The following is a 27,371-nucleotide window of genomic DNA, read 5'->3' as shown; positions in this document are numbered from 1 at the left end:
AGTTGAGACCAATCTAACCACCTTGCGACTTGGGACCTCCAAAGTGTTGTCATTTGTGGACCTTAAGGTCCTCCGCGGGGCATACCAGGAGAGGCGGTTCTGTAGGTACGTGGGTCCTAGGCCGCATGAAAATGATACTCAGAAGTAAGCCCCCATCAGAGGGCATTAGAATTGCACTGCTAATACCTTCCTTGGATACATTTCACAACCCCTCTTGTAAAGCCTATTGTGGAAGGTTCCATTAGTTAACGGAAAGAGAGAAGGAAGGGAGGATGTAAGAAATCATATGTCAAATTCCTGTCACTCTGGATCAGTGATCTCCTCCTGTCCCAGACCTTCGCTTTTATCTATGCTGTGGCCTTTCCAGTTAGCATACTTCCAGCTAATACAGTACAGCTCCTTTTGTAAACAAAAGTGGAGGAGATCGGCCCTTGCGGTTGCTAAGCAACTGTGGGCTGCCGTCAGAGCCAGGGTCATACATAAGCAACCTGGGCCATGCAAAATATCCGGGCCTGTGCTTCAGCAGTTGCTTCGGGGGCTAACTGAGGGAAAGGCGAGGGAATAAAATGAGGTTGTGCAAGGAGCGGGCAGGGGGTATGGTTGAAGGACATGCAAAGGCAGATGACAAGACGTGAGACTCTTCAGGCAGCCATCAACCTGCCACAGCTTCTTACCTTACAAATCGTTGGCCGCCCCAAAGGGAAGAGTAACAATGTCAGAGAGAAAGTGTTGCGCCTACCTTCACTACAGACAGGAGTGCTTTTGCTTGCTGTCAAGCCTTGCCATTTCTGCATCAGTTTGCTATTAAAAGAAAAAGTCCGCACACACAAAAATTCCTCAGCATTTTAGTTCATGTTGCTCCTAATACGGTATACACATCTAATGCGGAGAAGTGCAAATTTTGAAAGGTAGCTGAATTTCAATTTGCGTATTGATCTGCAATGTGCAAATCGGCTATGTTCACATTAAAATGCAAACCAAATTTCTTCCTATCTCTCTGGCTGGACTAGGAAGGCAGGTGATTTCTCTCCTCCTTCAGGACCCCAAGAACCTGCCAATAATCATAATGCAAATAGGCAGAGGGCCTACAGACCATGAGAATCTTAACATGGAAGGACTTCTAAAACACAAATGCATACACACACGGTGTCTTCAGCTTTCCTAGAGCCAAGCTGCTGAGTTGAGTCACTCGCCATCGCTGGCTTGGGGCAGGCAGCTTTAGTTCAGCTTTAGTCAAATGTATAATTTGGTTACTCCTTAACATTCTGTCGCTGGTCTTTTAACTTAAGCAGACAGCTCTCTGTGGAACTCATATGATTATTGGCAGATTGAGGAGAATGGCCTTTGTAAGTGTGGGAACATCATTTTTAAGAGGCCATACTATTTTTGGGCCCAGGATTTTTTTCTTTCTTTTTTGCACTTCTGCTTTTGAAATCACATCTTGCCCTGAAAGCAATCTTTGTGGCTAATGAAGGCATGCCAGCCGACGCACGACGGCCTGTCAGATGCTTGAACTTATATAAAAACAGACGTTCTGAAATTTCCAAGTATTATCTCAGATGATTGGGGCCCAATTCAGAAAGGACGCAAATTAATAAGGATGTAGTATGATTTATGGCCTGCGATAATCTGTTGTGACTTGGCAATTAAAGGCTATGATTGCAATGCTCTGCCTGGTTGCCTGTGCTTCGCCCCATTGAAACGAGTGGGGTAAACAGCTAATCTGTATGCTAATGGTTAGCCCATGAACAGGCCATTGAGATCTAGACTTTGTTCTTCAGATGGTGTAAACCGAAATGTCTGTCACCTTAGTATAGTGAGTGGTACCAATTTAAGCCATCTGGACATCAAGCTGTGGTGATAGTGATTTGTTTTTTGGTTTTTATTTTCATTTACAAATATATATCTAATGACACCCACAGAGAACTTTTAAAAATCTGCTGTCAGTGTTCCAACAGTAGTTCCTTATATAGTCGGGTCTAGAAAGGGCTATCATTCATCACCATGCCATGTAATGACACATTTTGTCTAGCTTTGCTAGAGTACAAGAGGGTTTGAATAATGCCTCGTTGGAATGTCATGGCTCTTTCTGCTAGATGCCGACATTTTTTGGAGGGGCAGGGATTTATTAGCTGCTGCAATGTATTCTTCATACAGTATTTTCATTGGATGTCATCGAGAATATAAAAGGGATTTCAGTGCACCCAAGGTTTCGGGGGCTCCTCTTACGTCAAGGGAAAGGAACTTGGGTGTAAGATAAGGAAAAAAAAGATGTGGATGGTGCCTTGCACTTTAATCTCAGGGAAGGAAATATGCAGCCTTGTTGTGTTCTTTAAGGTGCCTGGAGGCAGGACTTGTGGGAGGGGGAAATGCCTGCAGAAAGTATGGTTTGCCCCGTAGGTTTCCAGAATTGTCAGCCTATGGGAGAAGGGGAGAAACAGGCAAAAACTCACGACAATAAGTTATGCGTGACTCAAGTTCTCACTCTCTGTGGTTTTAGTCAGCAACAAATTTTCTTGAAGGGTCACTATGGCCTAGTTTACACAATCATATCTTGGGCTACATAAGTCAGGATATGCATAGACTGCATGCCCTGAGTTGTATATTGCAGTCACCAGCCAGATGCTTATGGAAAGCCCACAAACAGGACTGCTTTGGTTCCCTGGTGGCTGGTACACAGAGGCAGGCGGCTTCTCATCCTGGAAGTGGCAAATAATTATCAGGACAGTGAGTGACTTGCCAGGGTCCCATCCTGGTTTCCTAAGCCATGATGTAAAGGAGAGGTACGCGGTCATATACAACCATTCCCCGATGCCTTGCTTTGCCCAGTGAGTGAGTTCCTAAACCACTGTTAACCACAGCTTCCTGTTACGTGCGAACCCAGAAATTACGGCTAGTAACCTACGACAGAAGGAGCTTGCATGGTGCCATCCAGCTGTATTTCACTACAACTCCCATCAGGATAATGGGAGTTATAGTCCACAGCAGCTGGTGTTAGCTAAACTGACCCATGATATTAAGCCATGGTTTAATTATGGCATAATATCCTGACTCATCTGTCAAAATTTTTTTTAATCTGTCAACATTTTTTTTTTTAATTAGGGGTAAAGCACATTTTAAATTAAGTTTTGTTTGTTTGTTTTTAAAAAAGGGCAAAGCAACATTTTTCACAATACTGATTTGTACCAGGTAAATACTAAAGGCAAATTGCATTTTCTTCTTTCAGGTAAAGTAGTTATTTGCTAGAATTGTGACAGATCTCACAAATATCAGTTATGTACATTGAGATCTGAACAGCAAGATTGTTTTCACTGTATACATGATAAGAACTACTAACATCTGCCTCTAAGGAGCTATTACTACCTCGCTAGGATATTGACTCATTACTAATAGGGAGAAGTCCTCCAGTTCAATTTAGCTTAACTCATTTTGTATCAGTCTTCTATATCATCATAGCATTCTTGAAAATGAATGCCCTTAAGTATGAGAAACAAGGGATAAACTCCTTTTTGAAATACACTAAAGGGAACAGTTTCGTATAGATTCCTCTGGCTGTGATTCTGCTATTCAACTATTCCATAAGGATTGCAGAGGATAAGCAGTGTTATTAATCACAATACAAAGCACCACACCACATTTGGGTACGGATCAAGCTCTCACTCGCTGTATCCTCACCTTGTCGTGGTGAGTGGGCTTGCACGTTCCTATGACCCTTGTGAGCGAAGCCGTCAGGAATCTCGTACTCCCAGCAGGATTACCCAAGGCGGCAAGGTCAAAGGGAAGTGTGCTGCACATATCGTCAAAAGTAAGATTCCATTCTGGTTCTGTTGCCAATTCCTTCTTTCCCAATATTCCCAGGCCACAGATCGAAATCTCACCCAACTTTTGCATTAAAATCACCAAGAAGGATAATTTTATCTTCCTTAGGCGTCTCTGATAGGACGGTATCCAGCTGAGAGTAAAATTTTTCTTTAATGTCTTCATCGGCATCCAGTGTTGGTGCATAAGGGCTTATAATAGTAGCTTGCTGGTTTTTGGTTAGTGTTATTCGAAGGGTTGAGAGTTGCTCATTAATGCTGGTAGGGACTTCTGACAGGAGCTTCACCAGATCGTTTTTGATAGCGAAGCCTACACCATGTATTTGACATTCTTGTTCAGATACATCTTTCCAGAAGAATGTGTAGCTTCCTTTTTCTTCCTTCGGTTGTCCCTCGCCTGCTCTTTGAGTCTCTTGAAGTGCTGCAATATCAATGTTAAAACATTGCAGCTCTCTTGCAATGATGGCAGTTCTGCATTCAGGACAAAGTCCATATATTCCAAAGTCCATATATTCCATGTTCCAAAGTTTGATTGTCTTTTACAACTGCTGGGTGGTGACCCCACTGGACGCAGTAATACAGTCAGGGAAAAAGGGAGGCAGACTATGTTTAGGGCACCTTTTCTAGCCCCTCCCCCTTTTGGGGGTGAGCAGTGGATCCTAAAAAAGCGCTCCAATTGGAGAACCGCCTTTACCAAAGGTTTCATGGGCTTTGAAGACACTCAAACTCAAGACACAAGGGAGAAACGTGCTAAGAGGAAGGCACGCTTGGCAAAACCATACCGTGATCAATTCCTGCCCGGAAACCAATGTCCCCACTGTGGAAGGACGTGGGGATCCAGAATTGGCCTCCACAGTCACTTACGGAATCATTGTTAAAACCATATTTATGGAAGATAATCTTACCCGGCTACGAGTGATCGCCAAAGAAGAACAGATAAAGCTGCATTGTGCTCCCTTTTTTCAACTTATAAAACTAGCCTTTCATAACTGTTTATAACCCCCCCCCCAAAAAAAAAAAAAAGTCTGAAGTCCATTTGCTCTTTGGGTCTCTCCACTTTACGGGGCATACCAACACTAAAGCGTGCAACACTGAAGAAGTCCTTTTTTAAGTTGTTTACTCAATAAAGAATGGTGATTTGCCAGGGGGCGCATTGTAATTGACAACTAGCTGTAAATGTAAGAAAATGATATGAAATTGTTATTTGCAGGAAAATGATAATTTGTGTTGAATTCAAGGACATTTTGCTTTGATAGATACAATATTATTGGGTTTATAAAGTTGTTTTTAATAACTCTTATATTAACAAGTGCTCTAAAACTTGTTAAACTAATACTTGCAAATGTTATTCATGATCTCTGTATTTCAAGTATCTTATAAGTTCAAGGAAGCTTAAAGATACTACATTACTGGATTCTAAAGTGTTGCTTAATGGCCCTTGCATTATTAGCAAAAGCCAATCTTCAAAAATGCTAAATGTCAGCCATAATATCTGTGTTTTAGCTACAAACCTTCTTGACTTTTAAACTTTTTTCTTGGTAAAATTAATTATCCTCTTCTGCACACACTCAAACTGCCTTTCAGGATCTACTAATGAACAAAAAAGGGACATGGGTGGCGCTGTGGTCTAAACCACTGAGCCCAGGGCTTGCCGATCAGAAGGTTGGCGGTTCGAATCCCTGTGACGGGGTGAGCTCCTGTTGTTCGGTCCCAGTTCCTGCCAACCTAGCAGTTCGAAAGCACGTCAAAGTGCAAGTAGATAAATAGGTACCGCTCCGGTGGGAAGGTAAACGGCATTTCCGTGTGCTGCTCTGGTTTCTGCGGACAAACACCAGCTCCCTTGGCCAGTAAAGCGAGATGAGCACTGCAACCCCAGAGTCATTTGTGACTGGACTTATCTGTCAGGGGTCCTTTACCTTTACTTTTAATGAGCAATAATATCTCATCCATTTGCCATATTCAGGCAGCAATTCCATGTATACTTGCCAGGAAGAAAGTCCAGTTGAGTTGTGGGACTTACTTCCCTGTAAACAATGTGTAGGATTGGACTGGAATACTATCAGTATGTCGTTGGTAACACATTCCCTGTGAATAAGTGAGCTCAGTGAGGCTGACTCACAAATATAAGATTGTTCACGTACTCCAGACATTATTAATGCTTGCTTTTATATGATTTTAATGAATCTTCTAAAAACAAGGACAAATGAAACTATTTTTCCTAACCTTCATTAGGATTAGCTTTAGACTGAATATGTTAAAATAATTCCAAAAGCAATAGCAAATTAGGATGGGGGGGAATAAAGTGGAAAGATAGTTAGCTATGGAATTAGACATACACTTAAGTCTGCTTTAGTAGCTGTGGGAAGCTTGTAGCATGATGTGGGAAGAGGGACATATCCAGCAACCTGATAATGATCCTGTTACTCCATAGTTTTCAACAATGGCAACCTTTCTACCTCTCTGCTTTGTTTATCTGCAAGTGCCACCTTTTGCCACTCTTGCAATTTTCTAGATCAGCTCCATTCTTCATTTTTCTATGGAGCTGTTGGAATCAGTTGTGACATTCAATAAGTTGATAATTTCACACAGGTCTTCTCTATGTGACTGTGATCTGTCATTTACCTCACACAATGGAAGGAGAAAAACGTTTGCACAAGGAGTTCTGTACATGTAGCTGTGCACTGAGTAATTCTGCTAGAATCCCATAGCTGGAAATGTTTCTTCTTGTTTCTGTAAGGCCTGTGGCCCCGCAACATGTTTCCTTACAAAAAGATGAATTCGGTGGCTTAAAAGCATGGCTGGCCCTAATGTGATACAGAATTGAGGTGGCCGCCTCAGTCAACAGATTCTCAACAGCACTAAATGGTAGCTTTATTGTCAGTTATATTCTTCTTTTAGGGGGTGAGTTGGAAAAGTGATCTTGCGTATTGTGCTATTACCCTCTGTCCTGTAGAAAGTAATGCACACTGATTTTGAGTGAGTTGCCCTAACGGAAAAGGTGTGAAACAACTGAGATTACTTCAGTCGTATCAGTTATCAACACAGCATAAGAATTTACATGCATCATTATTTGTGTTATGTACACTGCCCTGAGATGGTTTATATCTTTAAAGATAGCATGAAGACATTTTTAAATAAATACTGCATATGTGGAAGCGAGGTGCCACTCAGGTCCACAAGGGTCTTGGTCTAGTCCTGCTGAAAACCACTGGCATGTAGCATTTCAGCATTTCGTACAAAACAGCAATGGGAACCATCTTTCGTAGGATTCAGGCCACTTCTAGACTGTTGCTGTTTTGCTGGTGAGATTCAGTCTGCTCGAGTCAAAGTGTGATTGGCACTCTGGCGCAACAAACATGCTTTTTTTTTAAAGGCCTTTGTGACAAGGAAAGCACTGGGGGGAAAGTGTGGGGTAACAGTTGTATTATGCAATATCATATACAGGGCCAGATTTAGGTTTGATGAGGCCCTAAGCTACCGAAGGTAATGGGGCACTTTATACGTCCAGCTGTCCTTTGTAAACAACAAATTGTCGCTGTTTTTTGTGTTGAATATATACTACCCAATAGGTATCTAAAGCCATTTGCACATGTTGCCCTGCAACCAGTCCATGCAGAATGTAGGCAGCCTATACAGTGGTACCTCTGGTTACGTACTTAATTCGTTCCGGAGGTCTGTTCTTCACCTGAAACTGTTCTTAACCTGAAGCACCACTTTAGCTAATGGGGCCTCCCGCTGCTGCTGCCCCGCCGGAGCACGATTTCTGTTCTCATCCTGAGGTAAAGTTCTTAACCCGAGGTAATATTTCTGGGTTAGCGGAGTCTGTAACCTGAAGCATACGTAACCTGAAGCGTAAGTAACCCGAGGTACCACTGTATATAGAAATGAGCAAACCAGTGATATTTCAAGGAGCAGGCTAGCAGGCGGGAGCCATTACTTACATCATAGGAGCCTACACAACACAAAACACTGTTGCTGTATATAGGTTTTATTTTATTTGTTTTTCCCCCTTATATTTTGGAAATGTACATCCAGGTTTTTTTTCCTTTTAATTTTTTTGGGGGCCCCCAAGAGAGTGGGGCCCTAAGCTATAGCTTGTTTAGCTTATACGTAAATTCGGCGCAGATAATATAACCTCCACACAAGCAAATCATAATAAAAGCTCAATAAAGAGCAGAGGTTGTGTAACCTTCACACAAACTTGTGAAAACAAATCAGAGTGAACGCTCAATGAACAGGTTGCCTGGAGGAGACCTCACAATTTTTATTTTTTTTAATATCTGAACTAAAAACTTCCAATGTTGAAGAGAGACTGGGGGTGAAAATAGGCAAAACTTTTGAGCCTTACTTTTTGTGCCTCTTCAGTGCTCAGTGTCCTGTGGGAGAGGAGTTCAGCAGAGAAGCGTTGTCTGCCACCTTGGTACTCACAAAACAGCTAGCGACACTGAATGCAGTCAGTCCAGCAGGCCAGCTTCTGAACAAGAATGCCAAATGGCGGGATGTGCCTCTTACAGCTGGAAAACAGAGGATTGGCAAGATGTAAGTAGACTATTTATTTGTTTGTTCGTTTGTTTGTTTGTTTGTTAGTTAGTTAGTTAGTTAGTTTGTTTATATAAAGCTATTCATTACGCTTTGCCTTTAATATTTATATATTATTAAGGTGATTTCAGCTAAAATAAATAGAGTGATACAGGAAAAAAAAGAAGGGAAAGTGAGAAGGAGAACAACAACAACAAAGATACATATAAAAGCGAAAATATGGGGAGGGGGGCAGTATGCTATATTACCATATAAAGGTAAAGGGACCCCTGACCGTTAGGTCCAGTCGTGGATGACTCTGGGGTTGCGCGCTCATCTTGCTTTACTGGCTGAGGGAGCCGGCGTACAGCTTCCAGGTCATGTGGCCAGCATGACTGAGCCGCTTCTGGCAAACCAGAGCAGCACACAGAAACGCCATTTACCTTCCCGCCGGAGCGGTACCTATTTATCTACTTGCACTTTGATGTGCTTTCAAACTGCTAGGTTGGCAGGAGCTGGGACTGAACAACAGGAGCTCACCCCGTCGCGGGGATTCAAACCGCCGACCTTCTGATCGGCAAGACCTAGGTTCTGTGGTTTAGACCACAACGTCACCCGCGTCCTGGATATTCCCAAATATTCTTGTATAAATTGGTACAGTATAGTGTTATTGCCCTAGTGTTTATGTAAACGCTAATAGCCTACTACGTTTTCCGTTGTGCCATTGATAACTTCCATAAAAATATTCTCCTCTGAAAGATTTAACTTTTTCTGCCTAGTCATAGTTACACAGTCCAGCACATTCTCCCCAAACTTGTTAAGTAAAGAACACTGTACAAACATGTGTTTCAGAGAGGCATTGTCCTTACCACATCTCCAACACTGAGCTACCTTAGCTAACCCTTTTTTATACTACTGTACGTGAGTCCAATAAACTCTAAATATTGTTTTCTGTTGTATTAATCTTAATTTAAAATCTAATGACACCTTAGGTATTGAAGCTAATACATTTTCCCACTGGCTGGGTAATAATGTAAGGTCCAATTCTTTATTCCAATCATCTCTTACAGTCTGCATATTAAACTTGTGTGTTGTTAATAGATACCTATAAAAAGTAATTGCTGGCTTTTTATTTTTGAATGAGTTGTCCAATTGCTCCAAAATCTCAGGTATCTCGGTAGCTGAAAGGGCTGACGTCCCAAACACACTTGTTAGAAGATGTTGTAATTGAAGATATCTCCATTGGGCTGTGTCTGATAGGTGATATTTTTGTCTTAAAACAGCAAAAGTATAAAATTCATCTTCGCTATCTATATCAGTTGGTCCAGTGTCAATACACCTGCTTCCATCCAGTTTTCCCATATCACCATCTATTTTTGCAATTCATGGTGTGCAGTTTCCCCACAGAGTAATTTAGCATGTAAAAATGGATCAAATTTGTTTTTATTAGCCAATATGTTCCATATTCTTCTAAGTGATTTAATTGTTTCCAGATGTAAGTAGACTGTAATGTGGTGGGACTATGCTGACACTGAATCAGAGCAAAGGTGTTCCTGATACTCTTTGCCATCAAATTTCTCTTTATGGGGAGTTAGACAGCACAGAGAGATGATGGGATAGTTGGCCAGTTAAAAACACACTGTCACCATGCTTCGTGTATCAGGTCATTGCAAAGGTTGAATCCTTGAGTGGGAGGGGGGACACTGAGATCCCCAAAGAACAAGTGGGGTACAAAAAGACACAAATAAGTAGCACTGAACAGATTAGCCATCAACTATATGTATAATAAGGGACGCGGGTGGCGTTGTGGGTTAAACTACAGAGCCTAGGACTTACCGATCAGAAGGTCGGCGGTTTGAATTCCCGCGACGGGGTGAGCTCCCATTGCTCGGTCCCTGCTCCTGCCAACCTAGCAGTTTGAAAGCACGTCAAAGTGCAAGTAGATAAATAGGTACCGCTCCGGCGGGAAGGTAAACGGTGTTTCTGTGCGCTGCTCTGGTTCGCCAGAAGTGGCTTAGTCCTGCTGGCCACATGACCCGGAAGCTGTATGCCGGCTCCCTCGGCCAATAAAGCGAGATGAACGCCGCAACCCCAGAGTCGGTCATGACTGGACCTAATGGTCAGGGGTCCCTTTATCTTTACCTATAGGTATAATAAGATCTCCCTCCAAGTTCCCGCACCAGTGTGGTGGCTTTCTCCGTTCTCTAGAAACCTTGTTTATGCTTTCTACATGACCAAGTCTGGAGATACGCTATGGAAAATGAGCCCATGCTTTGCAAAATGCCCCCTTTTTAATGCTTACCAAGTGTTCAGTGCTACAGCATGAGCCAGTAGGAACACATGTGGCAGATTTATTACAGAAGCACTGACACACACCTGTTGGACCTAGCATGCAGTAAGAAAGTTTATCGGTTCTGCTGTGCTAGCTAAATCCTGCATTAGCGCTTTTCATTTGGCAAGCAGGCATAGAGTAGACGTGCTGCTGTGGGCAAGAGTCGGCTCGATCATCGGAATGTTAGTTCAGGCAAACGCTAAGCATTAAGTTCTTAAGGAAACACCAGGACATGTTCACAAACCTATTAATGCTGGTGACTTGGTTTGTTAATTAAAGCAGGAAGCTTAATTTTCAGAAGGTAAAAGGCAGAGCTTTTTAAATGAGAAGCGTTTGATCTACCCCACATAAGAAGTGGACGGCATAAGCAGATTTAATTACCACTATGCATGGCATATGATTACCAGGGTTGTTGTTCTTTTCATCAATATAATCTACTGAGCTGATACAGGATAATTGAAGAAAGCAAGTTTGTTCTATTAAAAAAACGCGCCTCTTTAAATAATTTTAAATGTAAGATCACCTTCCTTTGAATACAATTACTTTGTTTTTAATTTTGCTATTCTAGAAACAGATTTCAATACTGTCCCCATTGGTAGTGCATAGCTATTGTAATGGCAGATATTTTGGTCCACATCTCCCATCGGCACTGGCCAGGGGCCACACTGGCTGGAGCTGATAGGAATTGTAATCTAAAACATCTGGAGAACAACGTATTAGGAAAAGGCAATAGTGTATATATTTTCGATATATGCTAAACCTAGGATACATCTGGATGTGTCTGGGCAGAATCTAGAAATGGTCATTCTCTGAGTGTGTCTCACACTGGCTGACTGGAGGCATGGTTCTGGGCAGTCAACCAGCTCTAGAAATGACTACTTAGATCCCCAAATCGTTCATGTCAGGCTGGCCCTTTTGAATCCAATGGCTACATTCACACGAAAATTTTTTCTGTTTCCCCAAGTTTCCCTAATTTTCTGCATTATTGTTCAGCTTTCAAATGACATAAAAGCCACTTACAGAAATACATCAGAATGTGGCACAAATTTAGTGCTTATTTCCCGTTTACTTGGTCCAGAAAGACACCTGTTTGCAAAAAACAAAAAAACAAAAAAAAAAACACATAAATGAGCACTAAATATGTTCTGTTTACTCCACTATACTTTCAAAAGCGGTTTTCGTGTGGTATGAAAGCTCAGATATAATGGGGGAAATGGAATAAGCTGCTGTGTGAATGCAACCTTGGTCTATTCACTTGTGTCTGAGCATATCCTGATGTATCCAAGTGCTTGGAATTCACCTGGAGAATTCACCTGTAGCTCATCTTTTGCAAACAGGGTCAGGCATCTTTCTATGTGAATACGCACCATCTAGTACAAAACAGTGATGTACCAGCACATGTGCTGACATGTGTGGTTAGAAATGAACCTAAAAACAAATGTCTGCCTTAAAAGTTTTGTTGTGGTGCTTTTAAAAATGTTTCTCCAGAGCCTTCTAAAAATGGATCTGATTATGGAAAAGGTTATAAGGTGGAGAATAACTTGTCGTTATTCAGAAGCAAGGAGAAGGGATGTACCAGAAAGTTCTGGGTGTCTGTGGCTTCATAGCAGCCGGCATTTGTTAACCTTGCCCTACACGGTCAAGATTTCACAGCAGATTAGTAAAAGAAAGCAAAAGCAAAAAGAAACTTCTGCTAGCTTGTATAAATAGAGAACTCTCCTTGTTGCCCCTCTCTTGTCTTCCCATTCCTTTGTTTCGTAAACATTTTCTAGACAGGTAGATCAGATGCTTGTGGGATTATGAGGCATATATGAGAAAAGGAAAGCAAGAAACAGAATATTTTTTAAAAAAAATATTAAAATCAAACAGCCTGAAAAGAAGAAGAAACAGTGTGTGTGAGAAGGTACATTGTGGGTGTATAGTAGTATTTGTTTCAAAGGGTGTATAGCTCTTAACAGATTAAAAGTATACATTTGTAATACATACTTGAGTTACGCAAACACAGAATAAAGTTGTAAGTGAGTCTGAAGGATTGTTTGCCTAACACACTCTCACACAAATATATACACAGTATATTGTGTGTGTAAAATGTTAGCACCATGAGGGCACTTTTGCAGTAACTGGTAACTGGGATGGTCTGCTCAGGTTGTTGAATTCCCATGTTCGGTATATCTTTCCTTCTAGCACATTTACAGTTGCATAAAACACTTCCTTCTTCCCCCTTTACTTGGGAGAGAAAGGAAGAATAAAAAGCAATTCCCAGTTCTTCAGATTCTGAAGGAACAAACTTTCCTCAGAGAGCAGAGAGAATGTTCAAGGTGAAGTCAACAGCTCTCCCTCCTTCAGATTTGCTTGTCATCGAATTCCCACAATATGTTGCATTAACAGCATACATGGCAGAGTTTCTTACCCTCAGCTAACTCCCACATCAATTGTGGGCCCCGGGGATGATTTTTATATATAGAAAAGGTACACATTCTGACATTCTGCTGCTGTCTTAAGGTCCAGAGATACTCCAATCCTGTGCAGTGACAAGTGAGGATCAATAGAAGCTCCAAGGAAACACTTACTTCAAGTGTTGTAAAAATTTTGTGGCTTGAGCTTGACTACAATGGCTCACAGCCTAGTTCTTTCTGTAAGCAAGAAACAAAGGAGGACTCAGCCTTGAACTGCTGTCTCCTGCAGAACTGCTTGTAAAAAGATGGTGTGGAAGATTGTAGGAAGCACAGTGTGAACAGAACACATTGAAACAGATCCAGGTAGCACATTTAAAGATCACCAAATAGCATGCACTGACAGAACTTACCCAAATCGGAGTAACTTTGTTCCCAAAGCAACTGCTCCTTTCTCTCCCCAGTCCCTCACTCTCTTCTTTCTTTCTCCCTCTGTCTGTTTCTCGCAAATTTTGTTATAACTTCTACACAACTGGAAAGCATTAGGGACCCCTCCCCCACTCACACTGCCGGCCCTTTTTGTGGGAGGTGAATGTTTGATGGGTCACGCTGGTTTTCTAACGCTTTCCAGGCTCCCCGTGTGCTGGTTTTGTGTGAGCGTGTGTGTGTGTGTGTGTGTGTGTGTGTCTATGCTCTGTAAATCTCTACCATGTGACAGAACAGACTTCAAGGAATGCTTAAAAAAACAACAACCCACCAACCTTTAAATCCCTGACATCTTCCTCATAAGAAATCATGAATGACAGTCCAGATCTTGCACCCATTAAACACTTGGTCCTTCGGGTATCTTTTTTCCAGCAGTCCTACACCACTTCCAACCCGCAACCCCCTCTTTTTCAAACTGATAAACTGCCAAAAAAGGCACCTTGTCTGCCATAGAACTAGTTTTCATGTTATTTATTGAGGGATGAGGTGCAGGCTGAATTAAGCCATCTGGTAGTAAATCCAGACTGACACGAAAAGCCTGTTGGAAACAAGGTTACAACCTCATTAAGGCCTGTATTTGAACCTCTGTCCCTGACTGGTTCAATTTTCCGCGGTCCTGTTTACAATTCTCATTGAGTTCCAGTGAGCTTATTCTACTGTTATTTAATTGTTTGCAATGGCGTTCTACGTGGAGCAGCCCTTGAAGATGGTCTGAAACCTTCAGCTGGGGTAAAATGTGTAACCTGGCGCCAAACAGGGACTTCCTATAGGGACAACATCTTGCCAGTGCTGAAAAAGTTGAGCTGGCTGTCAGGTTGTCTTTGGGCCTAATTCAAAGTGCAAATTCTGGCCTTTGCCCACCTAGGGCCTAGTCCTTACTACCTTAAAGTTGTGGTGTGAAGCCATTTGCCCTGCCTAAATTCTCTTAGCAACCTTGAGGTATATATGAAGCCGGCTAGCTCATCGGTAGCATTCAGATGCAAAGCAATTCATTGTCGCTTTTTCCAGTGCAGGCTATGGGTCTTGTTCTTTCTTCGTTGTCTGTATTTTTCATTTGCTGTGCTTTATGATTATATTTGCTTTGTTTCATTGCGTTTTAAATTGTGGGGTATTTTTTTCCAACGTCAAAAACATACCTCGAAGGCTGAACGATGGGTTACACATTTCGATTAATTAAATAAACGAATGAAGTTACGGCATACCGTGAAACACAAACCCATTTTCTTCCCCGCTGCTTGCTTAGAAGGATCTTGTCAAGTAAGAAACACACCATATATCACATGCAGTGCTTATATATCCTAGGGCCTCTTCCACCTCCTTGGTCCGCAGAACTTTATTTTGTCTCTGCCACCATGGTTCTAATATATCTACCTAAACTTGACAGCTATAGAGGCTGGCAGAAGGAGGAGTGACACTGGACCATGTGTTGGTGTGAATCATATAGTAGACTTACCAGCATATTCCTATTAATTGGGTAATTGTATGCTTCAAATTGGGACGCGGGTGGCACTGTGGGTTAAACCACAGAGCCTAGGACTTGCCGATCAGAAGGTCGGCGGTTTGAATCCCCGTGACGGGGTGAGCTCCCGTTGCTTGGTCCCTGCTCCTGCCCACATAGCAGTTCGAAAGCATGTCAAAGTGCAAGTAGATAAATAGGTACCGCTCCAGCAGGAAGGTAAATGGCATTTCCATGCGCTGCTCTGGTTCGCCAGAAGCGGCTTAGTCATGCTGGCCACATGACCCGGAAGCTGTACGCCGGCTCCCTCAGCCAATAAAGCGAGATGAGCACCACAACCCCAGAGTCGTCCGCGACTGGACCTAATGCTCAGGGGTTCCTTTACCCTTTATGCTTCGAATTAGGCCTCTCTCCTTTTGGCTGTCCCTCAGATAAGTTCCACTCCAAGCCCCAGTCATGGGTCATGTGGTGGTGCAAGGTGGAGCCATTGTCATGAGGGCGGCTTCCCAGTTCCACCCCATGGCATGCACCACTAGTGTTCTGAACCTCCCTCCTAGATCCAGCACAGAAGGAGGGAAGTGGGAAGCAGCTGAAGCTTTTTCAAAACTTCAAAAAGCAATGAGAGGACATCTCCCTCAACAGCCAACACCAGTCCTGCCGTCCACCATATTTCTCCCTTGCTGCATCAGTTCTGCCGCATGGTCAGCAACCTCTCTTTCCGATCTCTTCTTTCAACAGTGTAGCAAAACATGTGGCGAAGGCTCCAGATATCGCAAGGTGACCTGTGTGGATCAAGATATGCAAAAGGCCGACAGCCTTCACTGCGATTCAAGCAAGAGGCCACTTGATATTGAGGCCTGCAACCCGGCACCGTGCGAATACATTTGGATTACAGGGGACTGGTCAGAGGTAAGTCTGCAGGAAGGCAAAAAGAGGGAGCCTCTGCTTTTGTGCTCTGGTCAATTGCATCCACCCAGAATGCCAAGAATAATATATGCAAATCATATACAGTGGTGCCCCGCAAGACGAATGCCTCGCAAGACGGAAAACTCGCTAGATGAAAGAGTTTTCCGTTTTGGAGGTGCTTCGCAAAACGAATTTCCTATGGGCTTGCTTCGCAAGACGACAATGTCTTGCGAGTTCCTGCTGGGTTTTTTTCCTCCTCCCCCCTTTTTCTAAGCCCCTAAGCCGCTTATCAGCTTATCCGATCAGCAGATAAGCCGCTAATCCGCTAATCCTTCAATGGGCTTGCTTCGCAAGACGAAAAAACCCCTAGACGAAGAGAATCACAGAACGGATTCTTTTCGTCTTGCGAGGCACCACTGTATTATAATGCTCCTTGATTTTCTCCAAGAGCTGATGAGTGGTATTCTGCAAAAATAGCACTTTACGTTGGTTGATTTGTTTGCCAAAAAGTGGGTCAGGATGGGGAACGATAGCAGGAGAGGTTACTATTCAGTCCCTATATTTTATACCCAGCAGAGGTGCCCACTGTTGGTCCAGTTGTTGAGGAAACAAAAAGAAAATTAGGCTGGGAGGGAGAAGGCTAAGGAATTACCTGACAACTTTGAAAATAACAATTCCTTCTCGTAAATACAAAGATCAGATTTCTACTTCTTGAGCAAATCTGGGCTGGCAGTTCTGCCCCCACAACGCTGAGCACACCTGTCAAGAGAAATCAGCTGCTTCCCATGTATGCCCAAGCTCAGCACAGAAGGAAACAGACGGATCCTGGCCTGTTCCTTCTGCATCATATGAAGAAGCATTTTGCACCGGGGAAAAGCCCCATCGAGAAATGGCAGTGCTATTGCTCACCTAGCAGAAAAGGGAAATTTTTTTAGAGCAGAATGGAGTTGAAGCATGAAAAGAAAATGCATGTGGATGTCTGGTGCAAGGAGCTAAGAGATTCAGCTGACCCCCCCCCCCATTCCACATTTCTTTGGGCTTGCCTATATCCCAAAGCTAGATTATTGAGGGAGGTGATGGTTCTTGGTACGTTCCTTAAATGGGTAAAAGAGAGACCTGGCTATACTTCTGTACTACTAATCTAAATGGTGCTGCCATAATAAATTAATAAATTATCCAGAGCAGGTGGATTTTGCATAATATTCCCTAATTACTCTATAGTTTCAGATTCTGGGTGGGCAGGGAATGGAGTGATAAAAGAGACACAGGAGTTGGTAAAGAGTAAGGGAAAGGGATTGGGTAGTCAACAGAGATTGTGCCTTTGCCACTGGAGGTGCCTCCATTTTGTTTTCCGGCCCTTTACCAGAAATGGTGCTGTTCCCAAATGGCCTCAAAGCAAATTTCCATAGCATATTCTTTCTTTAAATTGCCATGGTTCCAGTCCTGCATACATAGTCATGCTTCAGTTAGGTTCATGAGGCCTTGCCATCTATATATGAAACTCTTCTTCAAAGATAAGATTCAAGCTCTTATAGGGCACTGATGCTGAAAGGGGGGGGCGTATAAAGGCAAAGAACTTCTATTCTTTTCTCTTTTTTAGCATTGCAGGCAAATCTTCATCTGCTTCTTTTGCAACCACCTTGTTTTACTTTGGTTTGACATCCCGTGGAAACATTTCCTGTGTAGAATTGTTTGCAGATTACAGTGTGTGGCCCATAGACTCCCTGATATTACGCTACAGGGAAACCACAGGATATTCGATCCAGCAGTAACTTGTAATATATTCTTCACCACGGGAGTGTGGGGAAATGCACTCTCTTCAATGGCAGCACATAATAGCTTATTCCCCCCATACCATGTAAAAACAATGTGATTGTGTGTGCATTGCTAGATTATAACAGCAAATTATACCAAAATTCCGATAAAAAAGTCTTCTGCAGAATCTCTGTATTAATTTGTTTTAAGTCTTTATGTGTGTGCTGCAATGATCGTCTGCAAGGGAATTCCCCACATTTGTTCATATTTTGATGGAATAGTTCCCTTAAAGTGGGTTGTGCTAAGCTGTGCTCATGTGGGGAGCAAACCGAAGGAGGAATGTGGTGACAGAGACCACACATGGAAATGTAATCCTACTTATTGCAAACCACTCACTGAAACATTGTGCTAACAATCTTCCACACCAGCAGTGTTATTTTTACATATATATATATATATATATATATATATATATATATATATATATATATTGCAGTAAGAGGAAATCCAGACTAAACGTTTGAAAAGGGCTGGCATTTAGATGACAATAACGTCATTTGGGCAGTGTGGGGAGGAAATTGCATGTGGGAGCAGCTTTACTCCTTTTCATCTCTTTGGCACACTCTGAATTTTCAGACTGTGTCGCAGAGACATAATACTAGCAATCCTGTCTGGGGATAAGAAGGGAATAGCAAATTTGGTGGCCAACTTCCTTGGGAATAGAGGACAATCTTTTTCCGATCCTTTACTATCTCATTTTTGGTGCCTGCTCCAAAAGGGGGAAGGAGGATATATATCACATAAAGTGGAGGTGCTGACTAGGGTATAAGGTAGTGGCCTTAAATATCAGAGGTAGGAGTGGTTAAGGGCAGGAAGGGAATAATGGTAAGTATTACCAAGGGGTGGTAGTAATAATAATAATAATAATAATAATAATAATAATAATAATAATAATAATAATATATAAATTATCTATACCCCACCCATCTGGCTGGGTTTCCCCAGCCACTCTGGGCGGCTTCCAACAAAATATTAAAATACAATAGTCTATTAAACATTAAAAGCTTCCCTAAACAGGGCTGTCTTCAGATATCTTCTAAAAGTCTCTGTTGTTCTCTTTGACATCTGGTGGGAGGGCGTTCCACAGGGCGGGCACCACTACCGAGAAGGCCCTCTGCCTGGTTCCCTGTAACTTGGCTTCTCACAGCGAGGGAACCTCCAGAAGGCCCTCGGCACTGGACCTCAGTGTCCGGGCAGAACAATGGGGGTGGAGACACTCCTTCAGGTATACTGGACCAAGGCCGTTTAGGGCTTTAAAGACTAAGTCATTTATTCTTTTGTCAGAAGCTTACTTTGAGCGTCCCTAATGTTACCAAAACAAATTGATTTTCTTTCTTCCCATAGTGCTCCGTGACATGTGGCAAAGGCTACAGGCAAAGGCTGGTTTCCTGCAGTGAAATTTACACAGGGAAGGATCATTATGAGTATGGTTATCAGAACACAGTCAACTGTCCAGGAACACAACCACCAAACGTGCAGTCATGCTATCTAGGCGAGTGCCCAGTTTTGGCATCATGGAGAGTTGGAAATTGGGGAAGTGTATGTTTCTAATCTTACTCCTTTTTTATTATTTGTTGTTTAATATTAATGTGTAGCCCACTCTGCTCTAAGAACAGGAAAATATAGGGGGTGGGGAATATTATCTGTCTTAAAGGAAAGGTACCTTGAAGAACCAATAGGAAATGAAGTTTGGGGGAAACCACATTAATCTGCCACAGTCTTTCACATCTGAATTTACTCATTTTTCCCTGACTTGGAAGGACAGGTGGGGAAAATCCATGATTTTTCATCCCCTGCTCAGCCTGCATCGATTGGGTGGCTTAACAAAATTGCAAATTTTGCTGATGAGCTGTAAATTGAACAACCAGTTGCTATGAACAGGAAGTAGCAGCCAACGCACAGAATATGCTCTGAGTTTGAGTGCAGCTACAGGGAGATTCTCCTTCCATCACATAGGTGTTCTCTCTTTGCCAATAATCCCCGTCCTCAAGGAGAACCAGTGCAATCCTTTGGCAGCTATGGGGCTAAATCGGGCGCAATTCCCCCCACACACACCATCAAGATGGACCGCAAGCTCCCCCACCTCTGATGGGTGACTGTGATAGGTGGGCAGGACTGCTCACCTGTAAAACACCTGGCATCACCATGATGATCCATCATTTAGTTCAGTGGTGGGAAACCCATTTTTCTGATATGGTGTGGTTCGGGCTGATAGTTGACTGGAAACTGGAGTGTAGCCAATCCCAACAGCCCTTGAAGTCACTCCTGAGCAGCACTTGAAATTAGGCAGCGCTGACTTCAAGCCTCACTTTTAGCAGGGATTGGCTTCACTCATTTGCTCTGATTGTCTTGCATTTGGTGCCAAATTTATAAGCAACAAGTCCAAAGCTTTTTTTTTAAGGCCCCCGCTTGTTCCTTCGCATTCAGGTCCCACACTTGATGTACGTGGCTGGGCATGGCTTGGATAAAACAGCCTCACAGGCCAAATGAGGCCCATTGGCTGGACTAAATGAAGAGAGGAGTCTCAGGGCACCATTAAATGGACTACTGTAAATCAAAATGTTCTCAGACCCCAATGCATTGTTGTGTGGTCCTAGTGTGTCTCAGAACTATTTTGCTACTGGGAAATCCACTTACAGGATCACGTACAAATCTTTCTTTTTAACACAAACCCTTCGCAATCAGAGAGCTTCTGGCATTTGTTTGGAGTTCAGACGGATCTAATCTGACTGTGACCAACCGTTTGTACGCTTGGATACAAAAATAAAATCCAGCCCATATGACTTTAGACAGAAGCATTTCCAGCAGAGTGAGTGAGTTTCATATTTCTAAGATAGATGTTCACCTGGCTTCAGAAATTGCATTGTGCATGGCCTTTTATTGCACATTTTTGCTGATGGCCAGGGGAGGAGGGGAGTTAATCCATTGTACTGAACAAGTGGAATAGTGGACCGTAGTTCTTTCCTTGCAGTGATTATTATTGCCTTAAGATGCGGGAATTGTGGGCTTCAGAATAAAGTATATTTCCACTAGAGCAAAATAGCATTGCCAAACCTCTGGTCTCTTTGCACCCATAACCTGGGAATCAGAATGGAGGCTGCTTGAGGTCTTACCTACTTTCGGGTGTTTTCAGCAGTTGAACTGAACTTACTTCCTTTGCTTTCCAGTGTTCGGTGAGTTGTGGAAATGGAGTAATGCACCGGTCAGTTCAGTGCCTTACGAACAATGACCAAGTGAGCCCCTTGTGTCTTGATGAACTGAAACCTGAAGAAAGGAGGACATGCCACAATATTCATGACTGTAAGGGCCTTTTGCATTTTTATTTTTTTTTAAGAACCTGAACTTTCCCTTTAATGCTATAACCATTCCTAGCACCAGTCAAGCGCCTATAGTTCTGTATTCCTGTACCCACTGAATTGATGTCATGAAGCTTTACACAGGTGGGTAGTCATATGCCCCCATTAGATGCCGCTGCTGGTGTGTGTGTGTGTGTGTGTGTGTGTGTGTGATTCTGTTTTTCAGTTAGGGGAGTTGTCATTGGCTGGCAATAGGAGCACATAGCCTTCCAATAACTAAACGCCATATTTTAAAAATTACCAGGCCACTGCTGAAGGGAAATGAGAGCAGTATTACTGGTGTTCGTCTCATAGATAGATAGATAGATGATAGATAGATAGATAGATAGATAGATAGATGATAGATAGATAGATAGATAGATAGATAGATAGATAGATAGATAGATAGATACAGATTAGGGCTGCCTATGTTCAGATTTTTCCAGGCATTACCAGGGGGAATTTCTGTCCTGGATCTTAGGCAAGTCAATCGAAAAATCAGCTGTTTAGAGCTTGCATTCTGAAATTTTGTATTATTATTATTTACTGATAATTCTTTAATTTAGGTGAATTACCAACAAGCTGCAAAGAAGTAAAAAGGCTCAAAGTCACCACTGAAGATGGAGAATATTACCTTCAAGTTAAAGGAAAGCTCCTCAAGGTATGGCTCAGCCACTTCTGCATCGTTTCTGTGTGAGCATTTCATTGAATTTCCAGGGCTGCATGAGTTCTCAGAGATCAAATGACTTTGGAGAATGACTGTCCATGGTACATTTCTAGAGAACTAAAACTTGGATGCTTATAGTGTTATAATCCCTCCTTTGGAAATATTGCATTCCACATTTGGCCTCATGGTCAATAGAACTCCCTGGTTCATCCAGTACATTCAACCTCTTGATTTTAAGGGGGGTGGGAAGTACACAATCCCTTTGTGTCCATGTGAGGATGTTTGCATGTGTTATTAATCCTTTGAATTTTAATTATGTGCATGCATGTTGACGCCAATTTGCATTTTGATATACACACACACATATATATGTACACACACACACACACACACACACACACACACACACAGTGTCATACCTCGGGTTACAGCCGCTTCAGGTTGCGTTTTTTCGGGTTTCGCACCCGCCGAAACCCGGAAGTACCGGAACAGGTTACTTCCGGGTTTCAGCGGTTGCGCATGTGCAGAAACGCCGAATCGCAACCCGCATGTGCGCAGACACACCGCTGCAGGTTGCGAACGTGCCTCCCGCATGGATCACGTTCGCAACCCGAGTGTCCACTGTGTGTGTGTGTATGAAAAACTAATAATTCATATTCATTTCAGTTCTCTTGTGACTTCTACCTGTGTGTTTTCCATCCTTTGATTTCCTAGTGATTCATTTAACACCTAGCATTAGATGTTTGATTAAACTGAAGGCCTGTTTCTCTCAGATTTATTGTACTGGCATGGAATCTGACAGACCAAAAGAATATGTGACTCTGGCAAATGGCGAAGCGGAGAACTTCTCAGAAGTATACAGCTACAGGTAAGAGCATCAAGGCACTCTGCATTTGGCAATGCTTTGTTTTCTCATCCTGGTGTTATGTTTCTTGTCATGAGTAGAAAAGGGCTTTTCTTTTGATTCAGATTACATAACCCGACCGAATGTCCATATAATGGAAGCAGAAGAGAAGACTGCCAGTGTAGGAAAGATTACACAGCAGCTGGGTTTTCCGCCTTCAGCAAAGTTAGGCTGGACCTGAACGCTATGCAAATAATAAGTGAGTAACAATAGGGCTTTACCCTCAAAATGCTCTGTGGTGTGTGTGTGTGTGTGTGTGTGTGTGCATGCACGTGTGCACAATTTTCAATTTAAAGCTAGGGTAAGGTCCTTACAATACCTGGGTTAACATTTTATACTACAGCACTTTGTACTTGAATGGTCGTGTAGTTTAAAACCACCAAAAAATGGATTTCTCTTCAGTTCACTTGAAGCAAGAAAGAACAACTCTTCCTTTTAGTCTGAATTTGTTCACTTTGTTGCACATTCAGGTTGTTCCCTTCTCCCCCTCCTCCTGAACTCAGAAGCAGAATTTAAATCATAAATGTTTGCCCTGCAAGTTATGGTTTATATATGACTCCCCTGCCTTTTCTCCAGTGGCATGATAGACCCTCAGGATAAAAGGTCTGTAGTCTCCCCAGAGCTCCCTTCAGATTTGAGCCCCTCTGGAAATAATAGAAATTCCACTGAAGCAGTGTGGTAGCTTATTTTTTTATTTCTACCACAGTTGGAACTGGACACAATTCCTACTGATTGAAGTAGAATTTGAGCCAGGCCAAAGGAAATTAGATTCTTTACACATGGTAGGACCCTATCCAAAGCCTGTTCGTGCCATGGGAGCGTCTCTACCCCCATCGTTCTGCCCGGACGCTGAGGTCCAGCGCCGAGGGCCTTCTGGCGGTTCCCTCATTGCGAGAAGTAAAGCTACAGGGAACCAGGCAGAGGGCCTTCTCGGTAGTGGCGCCCTCCCATCAGATGTCAAAGCGATAAATAACTACCTGACATTCAGAAGACATCTTAAGGCAGCCCTGTTCAGGGAAGTTTTTAATGTGTGATATTTTAGTGTATTTTTGGTTTCTGTGGAAGCCGCCCAGAGTGGCTGGGGAAACCCAGCCAGATGGGCGGGGTACAAATAATAAATTATTATTATTATTATTCCCAGAAGAACTCAAGAAGCATTTCTGAATTCAAGTCCTCTGCTTTACGCCCAGAACAATCCTAAGGTGTCAAACGTGATGCGAAACATAATAAAGGAATAAGCCCAAAGGTGGTGGTGGTCGGATATACCATCGGTGCCCCTGTGGTCCTGAGCATATTTTCTCTATGTAAAAAATATATTGTTAAAAGACTGGCATCCTGCATATTTAGAATGCCTCCGCCTTTAAAGATAAATGAGTTGTTCCTCAATTTTAACATGCACACGTGTTACTCCGAGTGTCGCATTTAATGGCCAACCTTATTGTTTAGTGAGGATCCCAGTGGATTCACAAGATTAATGTGTAAAGGCAGGTGTGCCATATTAAATGGGGATCAGATAATGCATTCGGTTTTCCTTTCCCTTTCCCTGCTGTTCCGTTCCCTTTGTCTCTCTGGTTCTTACCGAATATTTTTCACAGCAACCGATTTGCAGTTTGCGCAGACGCTTGATGGACGACCTGTACCTTTCGCCACTGCTGGGGACTGCTACAGTGCAGCCAAGTGCCCACAGGTATCTCCACAACAATATTTCTCAAACCATGATTCCATTTGTTATATTCTAGCGTTATATGAATTGCTCTTGATCGGAACAGTCGCTCTCCAGCCCCTCCAAATCTAGCACTTCCCTTTGTCAGCATGGCAGGCATTGGTTTTGTATAGTCACGTTGCACCCTTTAACCACAAAGGATTGTCAGGACAGCAGACAATTAGAACCATAATTTACTGTTCAAACAACATGAACATTAAAAAGGACAAAGAGATTAAACAGAAGAGAAACAGAAAAGAGACACTAGTGTAAAAACTCATGCCTAGAGAGCTGTTGTTGGCAACCATCTCTCTTGGGAGACAGTGGAGGGGGGGGAAGTCAGACCATTGGAAGGTTGCTGTGACTATAGAGAGCGATATGGGAGTGACATGTTTTGTTGCAGCCGGAACAGATGAAGGCGTCTGGTTGTGCTGCTGCAGATGCACCATGGCATTTTTTTCTTTTTACTGTATGCTTCTTCCAGTGGTCATTCCTCCTGTGGTCACTGCTATGGGTACACAACCTGACTGTCTGTCTCCAGGCACTGCTGTCATCTGCAGGGGATTGCCTCATGGCGGAGTTGACGTTGTCATGTCACTTCATGTCATGTTTGCAGACATCTTTGTAACGCAGAGTTGGTCTGCCAAAAGGCCTGCTGTCTGAAGCCAGCTCCCCGTAGAGCACGGGCAAACAAATAAAGGTCTTCTCTGGTATCTGAAAAGATATCAAAATCCGTTGCTAGGCAAACCTTTATGGGGTGTAACTCCAAAGACTGACCACAGAGAAAACCCTGCTTTTGGCCCTACCCCTGCCCTTCAGCTCAGATGCCAGTGAAACTCAGAAAAGGGTGATGGAGGACGATTTTGAGGATCTCTGGGGAGGTGTGTGTGGGAGCAAGCGGTCCTTGAGGCACAGTGGTCCTAAGCCATTTAGTTGTACGCGTGATTACATTGTTTCCTAAAGATATCGAGAGTCCTGCACAAAGACCCATTTCTTTTGTTGCAAGCGGGGGGGGGGGGGGAGCCAAGGACGATTGGCGTTCCAGTGAGCAAACAAGAGTGTGGCAGATGCTACAATTTATTTATTTTTTAAATTGAATTTCCCCCATCCAGGTTAAAAAGGGGGGGGGGGAGGAATGATGTCTCTTCAAAAGTGGAAAGTTGACTTTCTCCAGTGAGCAGCAGAGATTACTAGGGAAAGGACAAGGATGCCCTCAGCTGGCGATCTGCAGCAAAAACAGCCTTTCCTCAGGAAGCTGCAGAGGGGAAGAAATGCTTAATCTCACTCCTGCTGTGATTTGTACAGTATGTGCTAATCGCTATGAGGGCTTGGAACAATTGAAAACATTGCCGGGGAGATCTTGTTAGAATAATGGCACAATGGCTTGTTGTTGCAGGGTGGGGTTGCAGGGTTGTGGCAGTGGAGAACAGCCCCGTTTAGAATTAGGTTTTCTTTCTCTTTCTTCATTTCAGCGAATTTTATTACGTAGCTGTCATTTCAGACCTGATGCATATCCTTTTTTCCATTTTCAAGGGCCGCTTTAGCATCAACCTCTCTGGAACCGGCCTGTCCGTGACACAAACGTCAAAATGGCTTTCCCAAGGGAATTACGCGGTTTCTGAAATTATAAAATCACCAGTAAGGAAAATCTTTTAACTTGCAGCTAATTGTGACATCGTACCTGTTAGCCTATCAAATGGTATTGTAATGTACCTTTGTAAATTGTGCCTTGTACATATGGGGCGGTGGAGGGGGGAGAGTTTAAAATAACCTCTTGAATTCTAATGTGAAGCATAAGAACTGTGAAGCATGGTCTGTAATTGGTGGGTTTAGAGCCACAGACTGGAGTAAATTCAACTTGATCTGTATTATTGCAATTAATTAGTGGGTCTGCTTAACCGTGAAGCTAAAAACACTGAGCACAGTGGTGCAGACACTTCTTTAATTAGTTGTCTGAGTCCTCAGGAAGCATGCAGTTGGGAGCCTGCTCTAACAGTGCTACTGAGCATAATAAAGTACCAAAGAGATTACTTTCCAGTGCCTGCGGTTCTTCACCTCCCTCCTCCTATCCTTGTGGATCCAGGTACAACAATAGCACCGTAAAGCCTCTATTTAGCACTGGTTATGTGTTAGTATGTTTGCCACATCTGTGGCACTTTTCAGCACACAAAATGCAATAATTGTAAAGGGGGGGGGAGTCCTTACAATGTCCACTGGACAAGGGTAGGCTGAGGGGGTTTCTCCTTCCCCAAACCCACCCAGCGAATGCTATTGATAAGCAGGAAGTTGGGAACCACAAGGCAGTTCATACAGCTTCTTGTCAAAACAAGGACCTTCATTTTCCCAGAATACCAAACTGGCCTTCGTACCTCATACCTAGGGCCGTTTCGAACACGTCAAACCGATTAACGCGAATACTGGGCTTGATATTTCCGAGAATCAAATGGGTTTGCCACATGCTAGCAGACTCCATACAGAGTCCCAAGCATGCAAGGCCGCAGAAGATGGAATGGCCCAGAGAATGTATGTGTCTACCTTGCTGTTAGTGGCTGGCTGCACTGTGCTGGCATCTGAACCAAGAGAGCTGTTGGCCCGTTTGAGCCATTTGCCATCTCAGCTGCCGCAATTAAAATGGCAAAAGACAAGTGAAAAATAAAAGACATTGGGCTCATCTGGAAAGGGACAGCGCAGAGAGGGACCTTTCGACGGGAAATCTGAAGCAACCGAGATGAGTGCTGAGCACAAAGACCGAGGGAGTCCCGACTGACCAAATTAAAGCAGAACCGAAGAGGCAATCGATGTAGGGCAGATCACGTTACCTGGCTCACCTGTGAGGCACAGCTCTTGAAGCGTAGGTGGCAGGAGAATATGAGAGCAAAGATGCTCTTAGGAGGTGGTAGCAGCATCAACAGATCAATAGTATCAAGCGCAGAAGCTTCATACACCACAGCGTAACAACAACAAAAAGGCTTGGAAAGTCGTCCATTGAGCTTGGTCGATCTTTGATATATTTTGCTGCTTCTGAGTGTAAAAACATAC

At 43.1% G+C, this 27,371-nt stretch overlaps 1 protein-coding gene and 1 long non-coding RNA gene across 7 annotated transcripts in view; one reads left to right on the top strand and one right to left on the bottom strand.

Annotated features, from left to right (window-relative positions):
• The window catches only part of ADAMTS9 (ADAM metallopeptidase with thrombospondin type 1 motif 9), a 138,408-nt gene that overhangs the window by 107,344 nt on the left and 3,693 nt on the right, over nt 1–27,371 (top strand). For 4 of the 5 annotated variants that reach the window (XM_081183927.1, XM_081183925.1, XM_081183926.1 and 1 more), the window contains 9 exons: nt 8,184–8,357; nt 15,742–15,912; nt 19,069–19,263; nt 20,892–21,024; nt 21,626–21,720; nt 22,500–22,594; nt 22,696–22,829; nt 24,226–24,317; nt 25,866–25,970. In XM_081183927.1, the coding sequence (XP_081040053.1) occupies nt 8,184–8,357; nt 15,742–15,912; nt 19,069–19,263; nt 20,892–21,024; nt 21,626–21,720; nt 22,500–22,594; nt 22,696–22,829; nt 24,226–24,317; nt 25,866–25,970 (1,194 nt within the window). Of the gene's footprint in view, nt 1–8,183; nt 8,358–15,741; nt 15,913–19,068; nt 19,264–20,891; nt 21,025–21,625; nt 21,721–22,499; nt 22,595–22,695; nt 22,830–24,225; nt 24,318–25,865; nt 25,971–27,371 lie in introns of those variants that run through there. The other variant, XM_081183928.1, reaches the window with a different exon arrangement.
• Nucleotides 827–27,371, bottom strand: LOC308581705. 2 transcript variants are annotated; one of them, XR_014005195.1, is made up of 4 exons: nt 27,161–27,371; nt 20,838–20,988; nt 8,167–8,332; nt 827–2,418 (listed from the first exon to the last, which is right to left on the bottom strand). It is a non-coding gene; the product is annotated as an uncharacterized lncRNA (long non-coding RNA). The 2 variants fall into 2 exon arrangements; XR_014005196.1 differs by lacking the exons at nt 20,838–20,988; nt 27,161–27,371 and adding an exon at nt 13,475–13,775.

Source organism: Podarcis bocagei (genome assembly GCF_964188305.1).
Source record: "Podarcis bocagei genome assembly, chromosome: 2".
In the NCBI taxonomy this organism is placed as follows: Eukaryota; Metazoa; Chordata; class Lepidosauria; order Squamata; family Lacertidae; genus Podarcis; species Podarcis bocagei.
The sequence above is the reverse complement of the archived record's forward strand: the minus strand, read 5'-3'. Positions and strand labels throughout refer to the sequence as shown.